This window comes from Convolutriloba macropyga, chromosome 3 (genome assembly GCF_964194025.1).
Source record: "Convolutriloba macropyga chromosome 3, txConMacr16.3, whole genome shotgun sequence".
NCBI classification, from domain to species: domain Eukaryota; kingdom Metazoa; phylum Xenacoelomorpha; order Acoela; family Convolutidae; genus Convolutriloba; species Convolutriloba macropyga.
The window spans coordinates 3406942-3425493 of NC_134470.1; the positions used below are offsets into that span (position 1 = coordinate 3406942).

Here is an 18552-nt window from a genome sequence, read left to right on the forward strand (position 1 = left end):
GTGAATATATTCCACAATGGAACCAGAGATTGGAGTGGTTAAAAGAACACGTGCGAAACCTGAGGACCATTTTTGGCTAGTATATGACTCTGTGGAGCGTTGTTTGGACCGAAATTTTGCACCCCCCCCATTTTCGGAAGGGAAAAAAAAACACAGGAACCCGAAGCTATAGCATGCGGTTAGGGTAAGCTCTAGGCTACTCATGGACCCAACGAACGTTATTGTGTCAGACCCAAAAGTATGCCTTTTAGCACTTATATGGTGCAAAATTGGCATTTTTGATATTTTGTCTTTTATTGTTAAATTTCTTAAATTGTTTGTTTTATGATTCTTAAGGTGATCAATAGGTGAAATAACGTACAATTGAGGCTACCTTTTAACTATCTGTGCTTATATCAGGAAAGGTAAATATTGCAGTAATTTGACATTTACTATGTAAACAATGACCTAAATCATTTTCTTGGTTAACCAAATAGAAACAAGGAGCAATGATGTTATAAATGAAAAATATTTGATTATTTACTGTGAGCCAATTTTCGAATGGTGAAACCAAATTGTTTCTAGAACCACTAGATACTGTTACCAAGAGACGTTGGATCTCAGATTGGACTAAAATTGATTCTTAAACAATTTAAGACTTTTTGCTAAGTTTCGATAGATTTTAAAATCTTGCGAAATTTAAGTTAGTTGAGCTTACCTGACGAGAAGTTAGCAACAATACTAGTTACTGGCTAAAACCTTACAAACTTCAGCACGAGATTGAACATAGAGTATCACTAAGGATTTTCTCAACTTCAATCAACAAAATTAGAGTTATAATCCTTTAATACGTCCGAGCGACTAAATATTTCGACGAGATTGGTAGTCAATCGAACCTTGTGAAGAACCAGTCCGGCGTAAAACTCGAGAACCAGGCTGTAATATATCGGTTCCGCTGAATTACCTCCCTACACTTACATCAGTTTGTGGGGAATCGGGGCGGATAATTTGATGCGGGTGATGCTCAAGCATCACAATGACTTGAACTCAAATTAAACCGGTAAAACAGGGAGCCAGCATGCACGCAAGCTTATTGTTATATAAAACTTAAATTTATGTTATCTTCCAGACATCACGAATTGTTATTTTTTGGTGGCGGTCAAGCAAGCTGATGAGCGATCAAACCGAATTTGGAAAAACGGGTCAGGTGATCCAAACATTTAGAAGATTGTTCTTTTTATAAATTGTCCATGGCAGTCATCTGGTTGCGTTTCGATGCGTCACGAATTGTCAAGTGTCACCGGCTGCGGTTTCTAGATAAGACAATGGATGAGAAGCATATTCGTGCGCAGCGGTCTACTAGAGCATATTTCATTTCTTCGGTGCACTGGAATACATTAAAATTTGCAAATGCTTTAAAAGTCCTGATTGCAATGGTTGACAAAGTATCATTTCTCTGCGACGATGTTTGAAAAACAATTTTGTTATAACTGGTTATATATTGTTTTATAAACGGCTGCTGGGCTTGTTTCGGCGCGTAGCGACTCCGAAGAGATAACCCGCTGCCGTTGCCAGATACCACTCCACAACGGGACAGCAGTCTAACAAAAACCACTCGATGTTCAAATAATGACTTATGTCCACCTATTTTGTGCAATGGAATACATTGTAAGTTTTCTTTCGCAGTCCAGACTAGAGCCGTTTATAATAATTTAATTCTGATACAATACTGTTTATGCTCATTTTTGTGGAGTTTATTCTATGCTGATCTGTTCATTTTCTTCGGGAAGTGTTGCTTTAAGGTTTTTGTGATTATTTTAACCAGCGTCCTATTAACAAAACTGGAAGACAACTCTGATACACTCAGGCTTGCCAGATTTTTGATTTTCATTAAGAACAGCATCAAAGGTTTTCAATCTTTCAATTCACTGGTTCCGTTGTTAATGGTATTATAGCCGTTGAGTCAACTTTTTTTTGCAACGGAAACAAATAGAACAGAATGTAAATTTAAGATTTTGCTGATGTCAGTAGACTTTTGATAACCATGATATCTAATTTATATTTTTCTCGACTTTTACGTGAATGCTCAGAATTAGGAGGGCTAGTTTTCCATTCCTGGTGGGGCTCATCAGAATGAAATATAAATTTTTGGTAGGTGAATTTGCATACGCGAGATACTGTTCTAATGTCTGTCCCCTGTTGTACCTTTTTCTGCAGAAGAAGAACAGATACAAACAATTTCTGGCATGTGTTCGAGGATAGCGTAAGCGCTATTTAAAAAAAACAGACTTTTAATGATTCGCGGTCGACACCTCGAAAAGTAATGGGTCGGTTACAATTAATGCACATTCCATTTACGTCAGGAGTTTTCTATTCGCTCATCTACCCGGTTTCTGTTGATAAAATTCTTCAAATGACTTCATCCACAAATTTGTCAGAATAAGAACCAAAGAAGCATCCATGCCTAAGCGGTCCAATTGCTCGTACCACTTGTTACTACACTTAAAGTGAATGTTCGTTGCGGCTAGTGTCAAAAGTGTCTTCATAGCCGAAACCGGAGTCTTCCAAACCTTGTCAAAGAAATACAGTTTTAAGAGGAATCTATATCGCCCCTTCTAAGGTTTCATTGGTGTACAGAATTTTAACATAGAGGGATACTATTTGCTCATCCTTACTCATCAACTGATAGATTCTACAGCGGCTCTACTATCTCTTGAATTAGAGTCAATATTTGTTCCTGGTAACTTCTGGACAAAAGTGGACAGCATTTTTTTCAGATTCCAGAGCTGATGCCGGCTATAAACATAGAAGGACGAAGCGGAGTAACGTATTTATGTATTTTAGCAAGTCATTAAATTCTGGCCGTGTGCGATCCAGTTTTCTTGAGCCCCTGATAAATCTTTTCACTCAACTTTCCTTGTTATATTATTTGCTGCAAAGTGCTATTGATCTACTTGTAAAATCATCAATTAAAGTTTTCATAACGAACGAAGATTGGGGACCACAAATCTGCATTTCTGAGCAGTTATTTACCCAAGCTACTTCATAAAAATTGATCCTACTTCATTACATCTAAGAGTTTTAATAAAAGTAACCGCTGACAAAAACTTAGAATTCGCATCTTGTTCGGTTTGACCTCCATTACGGTATGCACCCATCCCCCAAATTGCAGATCACGTGTTTTGACATAGATTATGATTAGCTGAGTATCTGGCGCATGCTGTTGAGGTTGCAAATAATATCTACCCACTAAGCTTTAGTGGTGGGGCAAAAGAAAAAGACCTTAAAGTTTTGTGCAATTTTATTCTTTAACTGCGCATATTTTGAATAGTATTGCATTGTGAGAGGCAGAGAGGGAAAAAATCCAAATTAGCTTTGGGGGCAATTCATTTTGAATTTCACTAATTAACAAAAAAGAAAAATTTTATTAGAATCCGAGTATTTAGTGTTTAAGAACTGAGGAAATCCTCTCGTTTAAAAGTTTTCTGATCATCGAACATATTCAGCTCCGTCTCTTGTTGAATATAATTTCCAGCCTGCTTAGCTCGAATGAAGATTTCTGTATCAGGGAAGCATTTCCTACGTTTTGCGACTTTACATTTAGTCTTTTTTGGAATTTTGAAGATAATAAAAATTTAGTTTTTGCAGTACATTTTATTAAAGAGCTGTAAATTTTTGTGCTCCGGGAACAGACTGGCAGGCAGTGAGCTACATTTGTGCAGCTTTTCAACATAATCTTTTCTGTTCGAGAACCATTTTGATGGTTGCTTTTGAAAAATTTCCTTTCTCTGCAAATCATCATTTGCCAAGACCCCGGATGCGTGGGATAAGAACAGAATAATGAAAGAGCGATAAATTAAATTTGATGGAACTGCATGTTTTAGGGCAGATTGCATTTCAAACATAGACAGCTCCAATGTGCCTTATGAAGCTTTACTGTCACATGTTCACTCCATTTCAATTTTTTAAAAAATGTTCACTCCATTTCAAAGATTAAGCACTGAATCAGTTGCAACAAAAATTTTTACCATTAAAATGTAATTTTTTAATGCTCGAGCCCTGCCTATTACTAAACACAAAGTTGTCGGTAAATTGAACTGAATTCCATTCTCTTCATTCCAGGAATAAAAATAAGCCAGATCTTTTTCCAGGCTCTCTTTCGAATTGTACCTCGGATAGTGTGAACATAACTCACTAAGGCAAATAATTTGCAGACGGAAACAGATACTTGACGTTTCACCGTTCAAAAATTCTGGAACGAAATCGGGACCGCATCCAGGTGTTGATGAACAATAACTCCTTGACGTCGTCCACACTACCGGGCAGATCTTCAAACTCTACATTAGGGATGTTCGTGAAACTAGTATCTGAAGTGATTTACACGCCAGCAAAGAGGTTAATTTTAAGTTATTGTGAAACAAGAGGCTAATTCAACACCTACTTCAAAGTTTTCATTAAAAGAACACGCTGAAAGTTCGTAAGGTTTTGAGAAAAACGTTCGAGAAACATGGCTGTATCTAATCCTATTAAATCTTTACAGTCTTTTTCCAGAATTGTATGATGGCATATATCTTTATTTCTGAGCTGTTTGAGGCAAAAACTTTCCTCCTATTCAAGAGATGTATTGTATGAGAGGTATAAAATGTGGGATAAAACACCTCTTTTGCCCTCTTTAATCAAAATATTTACATAAAATTTATTTCCGAGGTTCGTTTAATTTCATGATGCTTTTTAGCACTGCGATGAACCCTCATATACTTGATTTCTTAAATCTTCTGATTCTTCATTGTTTCTTAATTTACTTTAGATCTATAATTGAAATTTCATAAATGTAAATACATTTTATTTTAACTTATTCAATTCGACATCAATTTTAACTTAACCTCACAGTGAAAACCTAGTTCGAAAACGTGCGTTTTTTCACAGAAAATTCATTTGAATTGACAAAATGTTTCCTCATCTTTTTTCGGATCTGTCAGCAAATGAAGTGAGAAACTGCTCCGAAAACACGTGTAGAAAGCCTTGAGTTTTGCTGCGTAGAAAATAAAAATCCTCAGCGCGTTGAATGAATGTAAGATCGCTTCATATCAAATTGAAGCTTAATTAATGCTAAAATACGCATCAATATGACAGATAAAAACAAAAGCTAAATAAAGTTGTCATCATTTGGTCGTTTGTGCTGAACTGATTGCCTCCATCTCGTCTGCTAAATGTACAAAAGGCGACAATTTTTTCGCTAAGCAAATTGTTTGCTCAATTTCTGCGTTCAGTTTTTGTCTTTCCACTTCGGACATCGTGATTTTTTCATTTTGTAGATTATTTGTAACAAATAATAAATTTGAGAACCACTTCGCTGTGTCAATTGGTGAATCGTTGTGATGAGCGAGTAGAGTATTAATGGCGTGCATTTGTTTTAAATGCAGATAAACTGAATTGTTTGAGGTCGCGTGTGTGTTCATCAACAGCTCCACGTACGTTATTGCCTCGTCTACTAAACCGCATTTAGCTGCAGTTGTTGCAAGACCAGTCCAGGTATCAAACGATGTGCGCTGGTGCGGCTTTGGTGCCAGCACTTGCTCGTACTCGGAAATTGCGTAGTGCTGCTTTGCTGTTCTTAAAAATACTTGCTAAAACAAAAATGGATAAATTAATTGATGAAATCCCTGAAAGGCAATCATGCTAAGTGTTCTAGGATCCTTTTAAGGTGCTGAGAATGTGCGAAAGATTCTGTTAGAGCAAGAGGTGGACTAATTTATAGAGCAATAAAACTTAAAGAAATTAAACTTGCGGTAAAAGCAGGTTTAAGTACGTGTGTTTTTATGACATAATAACCAAATAATTAACTAAGTTGGACCATGGAATTGGAATACTATTTACGTAGATTGAAATTGAATTCTAAGGTCCGTGATAGGCTACAGTGAATACTGCGACGAGTTCATGAGAGAAAAGTCAGAACCTAATTGCTCCTGCTCTGAAAAGTTGCTCAGAAGTAAGGTGTCTCCTCAGAATGTCTAAGTCTAACACAACGAGTTCAACTTCCATCTATTCCGAGAACAATCTCGCATTCGGACAGGCTATTTCAAGATGTAGAAAATGTAGTTAAGAATGAGTTAATCCCATCCATTTTGTGAATCGTCCTTTTTTCAACTGCAAGGATAGAAGTGAGAGAAGGGGACTTGAATCCGTTACTTCCTTAAGACAGGGCGAGAGATATCTAAGATCTATTCAACTGTGTAAACCCTTGTATGAGTTTAGTGCTGAGAACGTAGTTGTTATACAAGATCAGATCCTTGAGAAATTCAGAACAAGAGCAGTTACAGGATGGTGAGTCTCATTGAAAAAAAAATTTTTTAGATTTCGCAAAGGAAAAAGTAGCATCGTTCTGGTTGCATGCGCTCCCGCCCTTTGGATTTAATTCGAGATGGAGTTGCCATCAGATACAGCTGTGAACCTGTGAAAGTACCATCAACGTGTGTATGTGGAGAAACTTAAAGTTGCTCATGTATTAAATTGTCCACAATGTGGCTGTACCCACATCAGGCGCAACGATATACGCGACTCATTTGGCAACTTAATGAGCTATGTGATGTCGAGGTGGAGCCCCTGTTTCCAGACTTTGCAAGGAGAAACGTTAACGATCAGAAGTGTCAACTGTTAACGTTGAGCAATTAGATGACAAAGCTTTTTTGATGTGAAATTATTTGACCCGTTCATTAAGAGTTGCCCGTAAATGGTGCTGGAAAAAATTGCAGTATGAAAAGAGGATAATTGGAGGAGGCCACCTTCTGTCCGTGGATCTTCTGAATAGCCGGAGTTCGTCTGTGAAAGTCGAAAACCATAAAAATGTTGGCAGCAAGAATCACCGAGAAGAAAGAGGTCTTTTATTCTGACGTGATTACATACTTCAGTGCAAAAGTTAGCTGCGTGCTTTTGTGTAGCCCTGTAGTCTGCCTCCGTTGCGTGCGATCCACACGTCGGCGTTGTGTTCTCTAACCTCCATTGGAGCCATAATATAGGCGAGCTTGTTGTTTTAAATCTGCTTATAAATTCAATACAAATCTGGATTTAAAATCGTGACTTGTATGTCCGCTCTCATTCCTCTGAAGTTATCATTATTTTGTATTTGATGCTCTTCGACGATTGAGTACTGTCAAAGGGTTTTCTTCTTGATTATCTAGTAAAAACGGTTGTATTTAAGTTTTTCATACAAAATGCGATATGCTCCAAATTTCAGTTATTCTGTTTTTTCACCATTGTAGCCCCGCTTTTCATTAGAACGTTCTTTGATGTGAAAGTGTTTAACCGGTATGCTAACAATTGCCCAAGAAGCATACCGGGTTCATACAAATGTCACGAGTCCATCAAGAAGTTGAAATACGAGCAAAGTATAATCGAAGTCGAGAAAGCCACCTTCTGTCCGTTAATCTTAAGTACAGGAAGAGCTGGTCCGTTATTATCAAAAACCATACAGAGATTGGCTTCCAGGATCAGCGATAAGAAAGAAGAGACATATTCGAACGCAATCACCTACGTAAGGACAAAATTATTTCGCTCTCTTGCGTAGCTCCATACTCTGCCTCCGTGGCGCGCGCTCCATGCGCTGGCGCCCTGCAGTGGAATCGCGAATAGGCACCATTGTAGAGGAAGGGAGGCTGTTGTCCAAAATGTTTCTATATTTTTTTAATCCTGATTCAAAATCACTACACATTATATTTTGATTGCTATTTATCTTTTCTATTTTGATTATAATTCTGATGCTCTAATTTCGCATCTGATGCTTTATTTTTTGTCTACTATCAGGATTTGTAGGAGATGACTTGCTGCCCCCGTATTGGCCGACTACCCTTATAGGGGAGGGGCTTTCTTTTAATTGTCCTCTTTTAGTGTAGCCCCGCAGCTTAGTGGTTTATCCTAAACCCCTCTAATTATCATAGAATTACAATTCTCCCTCATAGACCATTTTACAATCCAAAAAACCGAGGAGGCTATAATTTTTACGTTGGGATTAGAATGGGAAGAAGTCAGTTGTTCTCATTTACCTGATTCGCTGGCTCGTCACTTAACTTCATGGCATGTAGTGAAACCAGCGCCATCAATGTATGTTGTTGTGTCTTCATTGTCGAAGTTCCACCCATTTGAGAAAGTTGTATAGCTTCTTCAAGGTGCTGTTTAGCATCATTCAAGGCTTCAATTGTCTTAGCTGACATGTGCAAAGATGCCGCCATGAGTTGCAAGCAGAATGAAATAAGCATCGAATCATCAAGTCGCTTTGCGTAGAATAAGGCAGTTTTCAGAAGGTTCAATGATTTGTTTCTCCTGCTAACTTTTGGATCATTTGTCATGCCATAAAGTAATCCCTTCTCAATGAATACCTGAATTAGGTGTCTTTTTATGCCCTCATAATTTTCTGACTTCTCCAAAAGTTTCTCAATTTCGTCCAACTTTTGCATGGCGTCCCTATAGTCCCTTTGGCATATTTGAACTTTGATTAGTTCAACATTGCATTCATTTTTACCGCAAACGTTATTGAGGTCTGTGTAGAGGTCGCGAGATTTCTGAAGACTGTCTTTGGCAAATTCTAAAATGTTTGGTGGTGTATTTATTCCGTCGGCTATGCAAAATTTTCCCAGTTCTAATAGAGCTTCCGCAGCGCATAATGAAGATTCGGGACTATCAATTTGTGAGAAATGTGAGGCAATATCTTTGCAGCGTTCCTGATTTTCAGTTGAGAGAAACAAACTGAATAGGAAATGATTTTTCTTCCAGTCTGCAAATTTTCTAGATGCATTTTGTTTTGGAACGTATGTATGTTTCGTGTAACTGTTGGCACCTGAAACAGTCTAGGTATAGCTCTCTGTAACTCCACAGCTAAGTTGGCTAAAACCTGTACTGGCCCATTAAATAATACCCAGATATTAAAAAATTTCTGTGGGGGAGGGGGTTGTATTTGTATTTCTAAGTTGGGCGTTTTTCAATCCGCCCAGAACTGTAAACCTGTTACTGAAAAGAAGATTGTTTACATTTGTGAACCCCAGTTTGGCGAGTGCATATTATTTGTGAGCTGAAGTGCTCGTACTACATTAACATACAAAATACTTCACCGAGAATTGACACCTTTCGTAACGGAGTAGGGAGTTCAATAATGGAAACTACCCGAATACAACATAATTGATATGAGTACTAAAGTAAAACCTTATCTCACCATTGAGAGTTGCAAACATGGTGCTCATACATGTTTTTTTGAGAATGAAGCACTTTCTAGACAGCAAGAAATTCCACATGAACAGAATTTCTTTGCCCCTAAAACTCAAAACGGTAACACTTCTTTAGACAAATCTTAAAAGAATTTGATCGTTGTGGAAATTGAATTACCTGTGAATATCAGCTATTGCCGTCCCTTTATGAATTGAAGTCAACATTGTCATCTTGAATTTTTCCAGTCGTTGACGCTCGGTTATATCTAAACATACAATTAAATACTGTACGCAATCATGATCATGCGCTTACCATTGATCAGGAGGGAGGGATGAAGGGTTTTCTAAGGTTTTTTTGTTTATGCCCGAGTTCGGAGTTCTCCCACGAGGTTTGCCCACAGCTTTTTTTAATTTAACCCTAGAGTTTGAATACAAGCAAACCACAAGTCCTTCCCGAGCATAATTGTTATGAATTTTTTCATGATCTGCATATTTTGTTTGTTTAATCACTCGAAACTAAACAACTTCATTGCAGATAACGGGCTTCAGTACGTGAACACAAAAAAAGCAACATGAACACGGGCTTCAGTACGTGAACACAAAAAAAGCAACATGAACAAATGGAGAAAAATTTTCTTTAATCGACCACTGCTTTTTTTCTAAAAATCAAATATTCGAAACAGATATTATAGAGTCAATACTTGAAAATGGTCATTTCACGATTGTATATCAATCATCATTGAAATTAGAATGGAAGCAGCAAAAGACGGAATATTTAATGCGAGATAAAAGGAGATACACAAGAAGTAAGTTTAACCGTGATATTGCATTGCAAGACTGGTCACTAATGTACAAAAACATTGGAGCAAATGAAATTTTTAATAAATTTTTAAGAAATTTTCCGAAACGTATTAAATATTCACGCACCTTTGAAAAAAAATAGAAGTGAAAAAGAAGCACAAACAATGGCTATCAAAAAAACTGCGTAGTCTCATTAATGAAAAGCATCGTGTATTCAATGAATGGAAAAAAGATCCTAATCAAGAGCTCTTTAACAGTTATAAAGTACTTAGAAACAATGTTAATAGAAAAATACGTAAAGCATCTAACGATTATACAAAACAATTTTTCGAGAATCTTCCAACTTCAAAAGAACAATGGAAATTTATCAAGAACAAAATTAACTCAAATAAATAGACAGAAAAAATTACAAAGCTGAAAGAGGGCCATAACGTAATATCGGATGAAAAAAGCATTGCTAACTGTTTGAATAATTGTTTTGCCCGTCTTGGACTTGATAAGGGCGAAATAATTGCTCCTAAGTTGCCTTCTTTTATTTTTAAGGGAAATGAATTCAATTTCAGGCCGGTAACCAGAAGAAAACTATACAAAGTTATTGACAAACTACCAACACAAAAATCAGCTGGACCAGGGTAAATATCATCCTGGGCACTGAAAGATTGTAAGTTGTCCATTGGAACCCATTTATAGTTTGCTATTAATGAGTATAAACGCAAACACATTTCCTGAAATTTTAAAAGGAGCCTATGTCACTCCCATCTATAAGAAATACGACAGGCATAACCCTGAAAACTATCGACCAATTTCGGTCACTCCAACATTGGAAAAAATTTTTGAAAGACCTCTCTTGGAGCAAATGTCGGAACATTTAGATATGAATAAAATAATTAAAAAAATCAATTTGGATTCCAAAAACAAGTCGTGTCTTAATACAATAATTGCACTGACAGAGAAAATAAATCATTATGTTGAAGGAAAAAATATAGTCTTAACAATCCTTTTGGATTTAGCGACTCAATATCCTTGGACATTTTCATTCAAAAAATTGGAAAATATGGTTTTGGAGAAAACGCAAGTGTCTTATTGAATTCGTTTCTAAATAACAGGAAACAGTGTGTCAGAAACGGAATAGTTGAATCCGACTGGACAATTATTAATCATGGCGTTCCACAAGGTACTGTACTAGGACCACTAGTATTCATACTTTATGTAAATGACTTCGGTGAGGAAATAGAGAAAAGTTCGAATGTTTTACAATTTGCAGATGACAGCAATTTTATGTCATGAAAAAAATGAACAGTGTTTAAAAGCAAAGGCTAAAAAGATATTGATGGAAACTGAACAATATATGAAACAAAAGAAGTTAACTCTAAATGAAGGGAAAACAGAAATACTGGTTTTCAAAAATGAAAAGTTACCAACTGTCAATTGCGTTGAGTTTAAAAGTCATTCATTGAAACCAATAGATGAATGCAGATACCTTGGTGTTATTCTTGACAAAGAGTTGACCTACCAAAAACAACTTAATAATGTGATCAGTAAAACGGCTTTAGCTATCAGATCAATTTATTTGGTACGCAAGCAAATACCCTTAAAGGCTCGAATAAATCTCTTTAGATCACTTGTTTTTATCGCATTTAGAATTTAGTGCAATATTTTTTCAAAGTTTGCCGTCCTACTCAATTGACAGAATAAACAAACAAATTAGATGGGGCATAAAATTTTGCTTTTTTCGAACAAAATATGACAGTGCTCATAAACTACTTCTTGAAAATAAAATACTTCCCGCAGAAATTCAAATAGCAAAACTTCATTAAATAGACTTTTCGATATTGTCAAACAAACAAACATAAGACCAAAGAAAATTCAGAATAATCGGAGACGTTGAAATTAAAGTTAATAATCGTACAAATGATTTTTCTCTCACAAAAAATGTAAATGAAAATGGAGTCAGAATTCAATTATAAGAAACTTTGTTCGGAAATGGAATAAACTTCCAAGAGCTCTTAGAAAGGAAAAATCAAAGAAAAAGTTTAAGAAAGAATTAAAGGAAGAGATGCAAAAAAGGACACGAACGAGTTCCAATGGACAAAAAAATTGAAAGCTTTAAAAGTTTATTCACGATAACGAGAACTAGATAACTAAATAATTCACGAGAACTAGATACTGAACCTTAGTTTTTTATTGTTATTATGTTTAGTTATTCAAGGGAAAGATGCAGTATGTTTGATTTAGAATATTACAACATGTAACTTTAACCTTGGGGTTATTCGAATTTACATGTTTGAGATTAAAAAAAAAGATTCTTTTATGCCGATATTGCAATTTACTGCTTAATTGCTCTCAAACGAAGAAGTTTGTAGCTGTTAATTGTATTAGTCCCGTGGTCTTTTTAATGGGATTTTTTTAACTAACTAGTTTTTTTAACTAATAGTATCAGCAGTGCTTATGAAGCGGCTTGATTGTAGTTTTCTCTGTAAGTCTATGAATAGCATTTTTAAAATCGCAGTTAAAAAAATCGCATTTTTAAAATTGCATCAAGAACCTACTCAACTATCCACTAAATTTCGTGATATTTTGGGATCAAATTATTACTATTAGTACTGAACAAGATAAAAACTTATTTTGCTGGCTAAGAAGAATAATTTTCGTGATTTTGCCGTTCATTCACACAACTGCACAAATAAAAAAACAAAAAGCATTATAATATGCATTTGGTTTTTATACTAAATATTTTGTTTTTATCCTAAATAAAGCATTATAATATACTGAATAGTTGTCAGATACAATGGACTATTTAACTTCAGAACTTCAGTCACAAATATGTACGATTCAAGACATCAAAGAAGAATGATTTTGGTTTCGAACCTGTTTCAATGCTTGTGGGATCATCAAATATCCACAATGCTGACTTTTCCGTCTCTGTATGTGTCAGTAAAGGCCCTAACGTAAACTCATCATGTGATCCATTGTAGCCAATAACAATTACATCCATAGTCTTCAAATAATGTTGAATTAGGTTCTGTTTCGCTTTGGGTATGCCATTTCCCAACGTGTCCAGGTACTGTTTAATACTTGAATACCTCTTATGAGGGTCTTTGCTGTCTTTGTCAATTCTTCCTCCAAATTTGATCAACAAACCCTGGCCGGTGCGTTTAGAGAGCGATTGCTGCAGGGAGAAATCTTCAACCTTGTGCAAAATATTGGGAAATTTTCCATGGAGTTGATGGTATGCTTTCTCTATCAGGTTGTCATACTGGGCGGAGATGACCTAAACATAAATTGACCGTTAGTTTGCAGTTTGTAACTGAATCGCAGTACAAAGAACACTTTTTTGCGTTTTTTTCTCGGTGCCTTGATTGTTAGATTCTAGTTACCTGTTTGGCTCATGAGAAAGAGAAAGCCTAACTTCGAAACAGTCTATAGTCAAACCGAAAAACGATAAGAAATTTCTTTTCTTAATAGCTGGATTTCAGAACTTACAAACTGAGAGGCTAAGAATCTTATTGAATATTATCAGCTCACAACTGTCAACAGTGACTTGGTCCATGTTTAGTTGTTTTCAAACGAAGTCTGAAAGCAACTATAGCAATTATATTAGTCCTGTGATCTTTATGCGATTTTTCGTCTGGCCTTTTAGACTTTTGATCCTCCATTTTGAGAGTGGACTGCTTTTTAAAATGGTTTCTAAAGTCCATTCTCAGTCATTTCGAGGTCTTGTTTTTCAATGGAAATTCTTCGAATTATTGTTCATGAGTTGACCTGATGTTTTTTCTTTATTTTTCTTCACACTTTTCACGTTTTGAGTTTTTAATTATTTCACTAAGTTCAGGTTGTTATTTTTACCTGACTCAAAGCTAAAGTAATTCTAAATTAACTTTTTCCTGACTTTTTAATATCAGTCATCGTTAATGCAGTCAACGGCACCCATCCCCCCAACAACCCCACGTGAGCAAATCAGCCTCCTCACTTCACACGCCCCCAATCCCCGTCCCTGCACATCGTTCGGGCGGTAAGGGCCCCGTGCAGCCAACCACCCCCCGACCCACTGTTGCCCCACCCCCGGTGTATCCCCGCCTCATCACCTCACGCCCCTTCAATTAAGCTAGCCTCAGTAAACCGTCGATAGGTACTGGAGCCAACCGCTTGCCGGTCGTTTGAGAGCAATTCACCAGAAGTTAATCTGTTATGTTTGGTATATTCTTCTGGAATAGTTAACTCAAGAAAAAGTCACTTTAAAAGGAAATTTCCATTTTATCAATGTTCAAAATTAGTTTGTTTTGTAATGACCAGTTGCAGATGATAACTGTCAATACCATGGTTCCTGGTAAATTTAATTTGGAAAAAGTTAGAAAGCAGCAGCTAAATTCTTCATTTTTTGCGGTAAAAATAGCCGGAAACTTTTGGCTATTTATAATGCAAAATTTTTGAAACAAAGTTACTCAGCGCGCACTTTTTCCTGCTGTTTTGCCCTATTTTTATTGTTTTACATGGAAGCTGTGAGTGAAAATTAACACCTACAACTCATGTTCACAAATGATTTTTTTTTTTCGTCAAGATTTTTACAACAAACATATGTTGTCGCAATAACTTCAATTCTTCTTTTTGTCCATTCGTTCATGCAATTTTCATTGAATTGCGTGCGTGAAGTTGTTTATCAATCTTTGTGGAGAGTTTTTTTGTTCATTGGCGTGATTAAGTTTTTTTTGTGCCACGTGACTTACCTCACTCGCAATAATGACTTCCTCAAACTGAAATCGACGTTTCTTTACTTTACTTCGAATAGATGAGGTTAAGTGAGTAAGTTTCACTCTAATTGAAGTTTATTTGAGAGCAGCTAATAGAAGCAGCAGATTCTTATTTGAAATAGTACATCAGCATTTAAAGATCCTTTTGGTCTGTTTCTTTTACTATCTTTTTGAGACGGCAGATCTACAAATCTGTTGCGGCTATTTTCTGTTTTCTGGCAACCTCCCAGCTATGTTTTACGTTTAAAAAGAATTGGAATTTTTTAGAAATTGTTTTTAAAAAAAGCAGTTCACTCTTAAAAAAAGCAGTTGACTCTGTTAACTCTTCCGAATCTTATATGTCAACTAATTTTCCCTTCAAACCGGGAGTTGCGCATTTTGGCTGATCACTTTAGGTGTTTCTGTACTGCCAGATATGACAAATATCGTTGAAGAAATTGTGCTTTAGTTTCGGGAAGCAATTATAGAAAAATGTGTGAAAAAAACCTGATTTTATCCTCGTAGATGAAAAACTGAAAAGATTGTCAGGGTTTGATTCAGGTTTTTTAAAACTTTTCAATGGTACCATACCACTTCACTCTTTAATCTCATCGGAAAACATAGGCCAAAATTGACTGCATAAAAAATCCTGTTTAGCATAAAGCTGCTAACCCTAAAATAAATCAAGCATTTTTAAACAATTACTCTATCTGCTAGTGATCAATTAAATTTCGTAAATTATCAATTTTTAATAATTATTTATCAAATTTTTGTAATATAGGTACTTAAAGCTTTATTTGAAATGTGAAAAAGAGGACGGAGGAGTTATAATGCTGCCCCTTTTATATCTCTACCGAAAAATATCTGTCGACCAGTATACTGTAACATTATACTGTCCCTAGTATGTGTTAAGCCAACACAAAAACTAGGGACAGTATAAAGTTCCTAACTCCCATTTCTTTGGAGGATTGGAGTTGCTATTGGCAGTTTGTCTTTACAGCTTCAGCGCTGACAATTTTCACATGCTGACGGCCCTTTAATTCATGCAACGATATCAAAATATTTTCTTGTATCAAGTTAATGAATTTCCAGTTCTCACAGTTACTAATATTTTCCAACTTTGACTTACTATGTGGCCTTTCTTGATAGCCTTTGCAAGGTAAAAGTGAACAGGGGTGAAAATTCCCTCCAAGAAAACATCCAAACTTGTCAGAATTTCATCCCCAAGCAACTTGCAAGCTTTCTGAAGAATCAAACTGTGGCACGATATCACGCGCAGGAGCTCGGCTAGGTCGTCTTTCGACAAAATAGCATCTGCTGATGATCCAACGACCGATTTGATCAATGCTGAACTGAACTGCAAAGGGGAAGGTAGTCCGGATTCCGAGTTGATTTGGGATCCCACAACTATTACGCAAGGATCTGTTTGGGATTCCTCTGCTATCAAGGATTTAAGCAAGTCTTCTGGTGATTTTTGAAAGATTTTTTCATGTTCTTCTTCCGCGTGTTCCAAATATGATTTCACATCTGACACGTCCGACATTTTGATTGAAATTGTATGACGTAATAACAATGGATTGGTATTCAAAGTAGTTAAATGAACGCTATTTGATAAAGAACTATTATGCTATGCTAGTATGTACATTAACTTGGCAATTATGTGGCCGCGTATTGTATTTCTGTTTGATTTGAAATGGTTTCAATAACCTGTGTTCGTAAAGATGCAAAGTTGACATATTTAGAAATCTGACTCGAATTGAGGCTGTTTAATATCGTTACGGCATAAATTTCAGTAGTTCTATAATACAATTGAATTATATAAGCGCACAATTGAGTAATGGTGAAAACGAAGCTAAGTAGGTTATGAGTTTATTTTCATTGAGTTTTGGTATTTGAATTGTTAGTTTTTCTTATAGAAGCTTTTCTTATGACTCATTATGACGTGATGAGCAGAAGCTTGTCATTGGTCTTTCGAATTAAATGTGTATCATAAGCAAACTATTTTTCAGTGGAGCCAAAAAATTTTTTACCGATTAGATCAATAAAAAACGTTTCACTGTCATCGAAAATGGTTGTAATGGTATTTTAACGGAATGAAAATTAAGTTCAAAGCTAAAACCAAATAGCAGACTCTGATTTATTATGTTTTACTAAAAGGATGAAACAAACAAAGGATGATAAACAAAGTTTTATGAAATAAATGCGAGCATAAAGTATACTCAAATCCAGCTCCACTCATTAATTTTCTGGAATAAAGTGTCTTTCCATTAAAGTTTTCACATCATAAAACTTTTATTGTTTTATATTCACATTTTCCATTAAACAAGGATCATTTGATTTCTTTGGTTTAATCGTACTATGTAATCAAGTATGGACGGTCTGAAATAATATCCAAATCAAAAAAACTTTAAACCGGGCGGTTCTTATTTTTGTTGGATTTTCTACAAAGGTTTTGGTAACAAAAATTTTATCCCCCGTTGTACAGATCTACCTAATCTCTGTTGGCAGTAAAACTGGTCCAAATTGGCTCTATTTCTGGATTGTTCAAGAAATGCATCTTCAATTGCTCTCAAGCGAGGAAGTTGTAGACGTGTGTGCCTAATGCATGCAAATTTTTGCTAGACCATTTTTTCAATCGACTTTACATCTTTTGACTTTTTGAGTTTGAGTGATATAAAATGTTGTTTTTCATAATTTTAATGCAGGCTTTTGCAGCCATATCGCAATTCCTAGAAATTGAAGTAGATGACCAATGGTTGGGTTTGTGTAAGCATAAAACAGTCTATAAGTTCATATTGCTGAATTTTCTTTTTGGAAAAGAGTATCAATCTCGCTAAAAGGTTTCCAATATTTTACCTGCAAAAAAGTGAGCGCAACTATAGGTAGCACATATAATTTTTATTGATTTTCAGAACTAAGAAAGAATCTTGCGTCAGTTTAGAACTATTTTGTCTGGTTAATTGTTGTAAAGTTTTGAGGACTATTTTGGCTGGGAACAAGAAGAGGAATTAAGGCAAATAAAAAACAGACTTGGAGTGGACTTAGTACGGGACGAACTGATCCGCACAGTGCGTGCCCTAACTATGAAATAACATTTATTGAAATTTTTTCTTCCTTTTTCTTCCCTTTCCGCTTCCCTTCCTCTTCTTCCCTTTTCCTCCCTCCCTTCCCTTGTTTCTTTCTTTTCTCCATTTCCTTTTTTCAATCCAAATTTCCCTAAAATTTTGATATCCGGTATGTCTGTCTGTCTGTTTCATCAGCATAGGAAAATAGTCGCGTTATCAAGGCTAGATACATTGACTTTATCTTGGAGAATTTTCCCTTTATTCTTTGTTAAGAAATAAAATAATCCACGAAACACCTTAAAAATGTTGTCATTAGAATCTGGGTGCCATAGATGAAAGTTCTTTGATCAGCTTGGTTTTCTCCACAGTTCAAAAAGTTAATTATTGACAAAACTATTTATTTGTAGGTCGATTGATTGATTTTGAAAGACTGGACAATATTTTCTTTTTTTTCCGTGGTAAGATATATAAACAAACACTGCTGTATTGTTATAGATAGTCCAAAAAATACAAGAAACTAATTGAATTCTTTTCTGAGTATATGAATTCCGTATATAACTTCGGCCGTTAAAACAATTCACTATACCTGGAGGATAATGGTTAATGGAAATAGTAATATAAATAGACTTAATGTAATTTGAAACAAACGAAAGCTCTTTAAAGTTCGAGTTGTTTAACCGCTTTTGCTGATGAAAATTCATGGACTACAACCTTTTTTTGAACCTAAAAGCAGAGTAAATTTATCAAATTGTATTCTGATATAGCGATTCTTTTGAAGAATGTTAT

General features: G+C 35.7%; 1 protein-coding gene across 1 annotated transcript; it reads right to left on the reverse strand.

Annotated features, from left to right (window-relative positions):
* Positions 1-5029: 5029 nt before the first annotated feature.
* LOC142335879 (uncharacterized) lies at positions 5030-16615 on the reverse strand. Its single transcript, XM_075384226.1, has 6 exons — positions 15831-16615; positions 12843-13245; positions 9352-9439; positions 9182-9279; positions 8019-8809; positions 5030-5606 (listed from the first exon to the last, which is right to left on the reverse strand). The coding sequence occupies exons 1-6, from the start codon at positions 16242-16244 to the stop codon at positions 5142-5144; spliced, it is 2259 nt and encodes a 752-aa protein (XP_075240341.1). The 5' UTR covers positions 16245-16615; the 3' UTR covers positions 5030-5141.
* Between the last annotated feature and the right edge of the window lie 1937 nt (positions 16616-18552).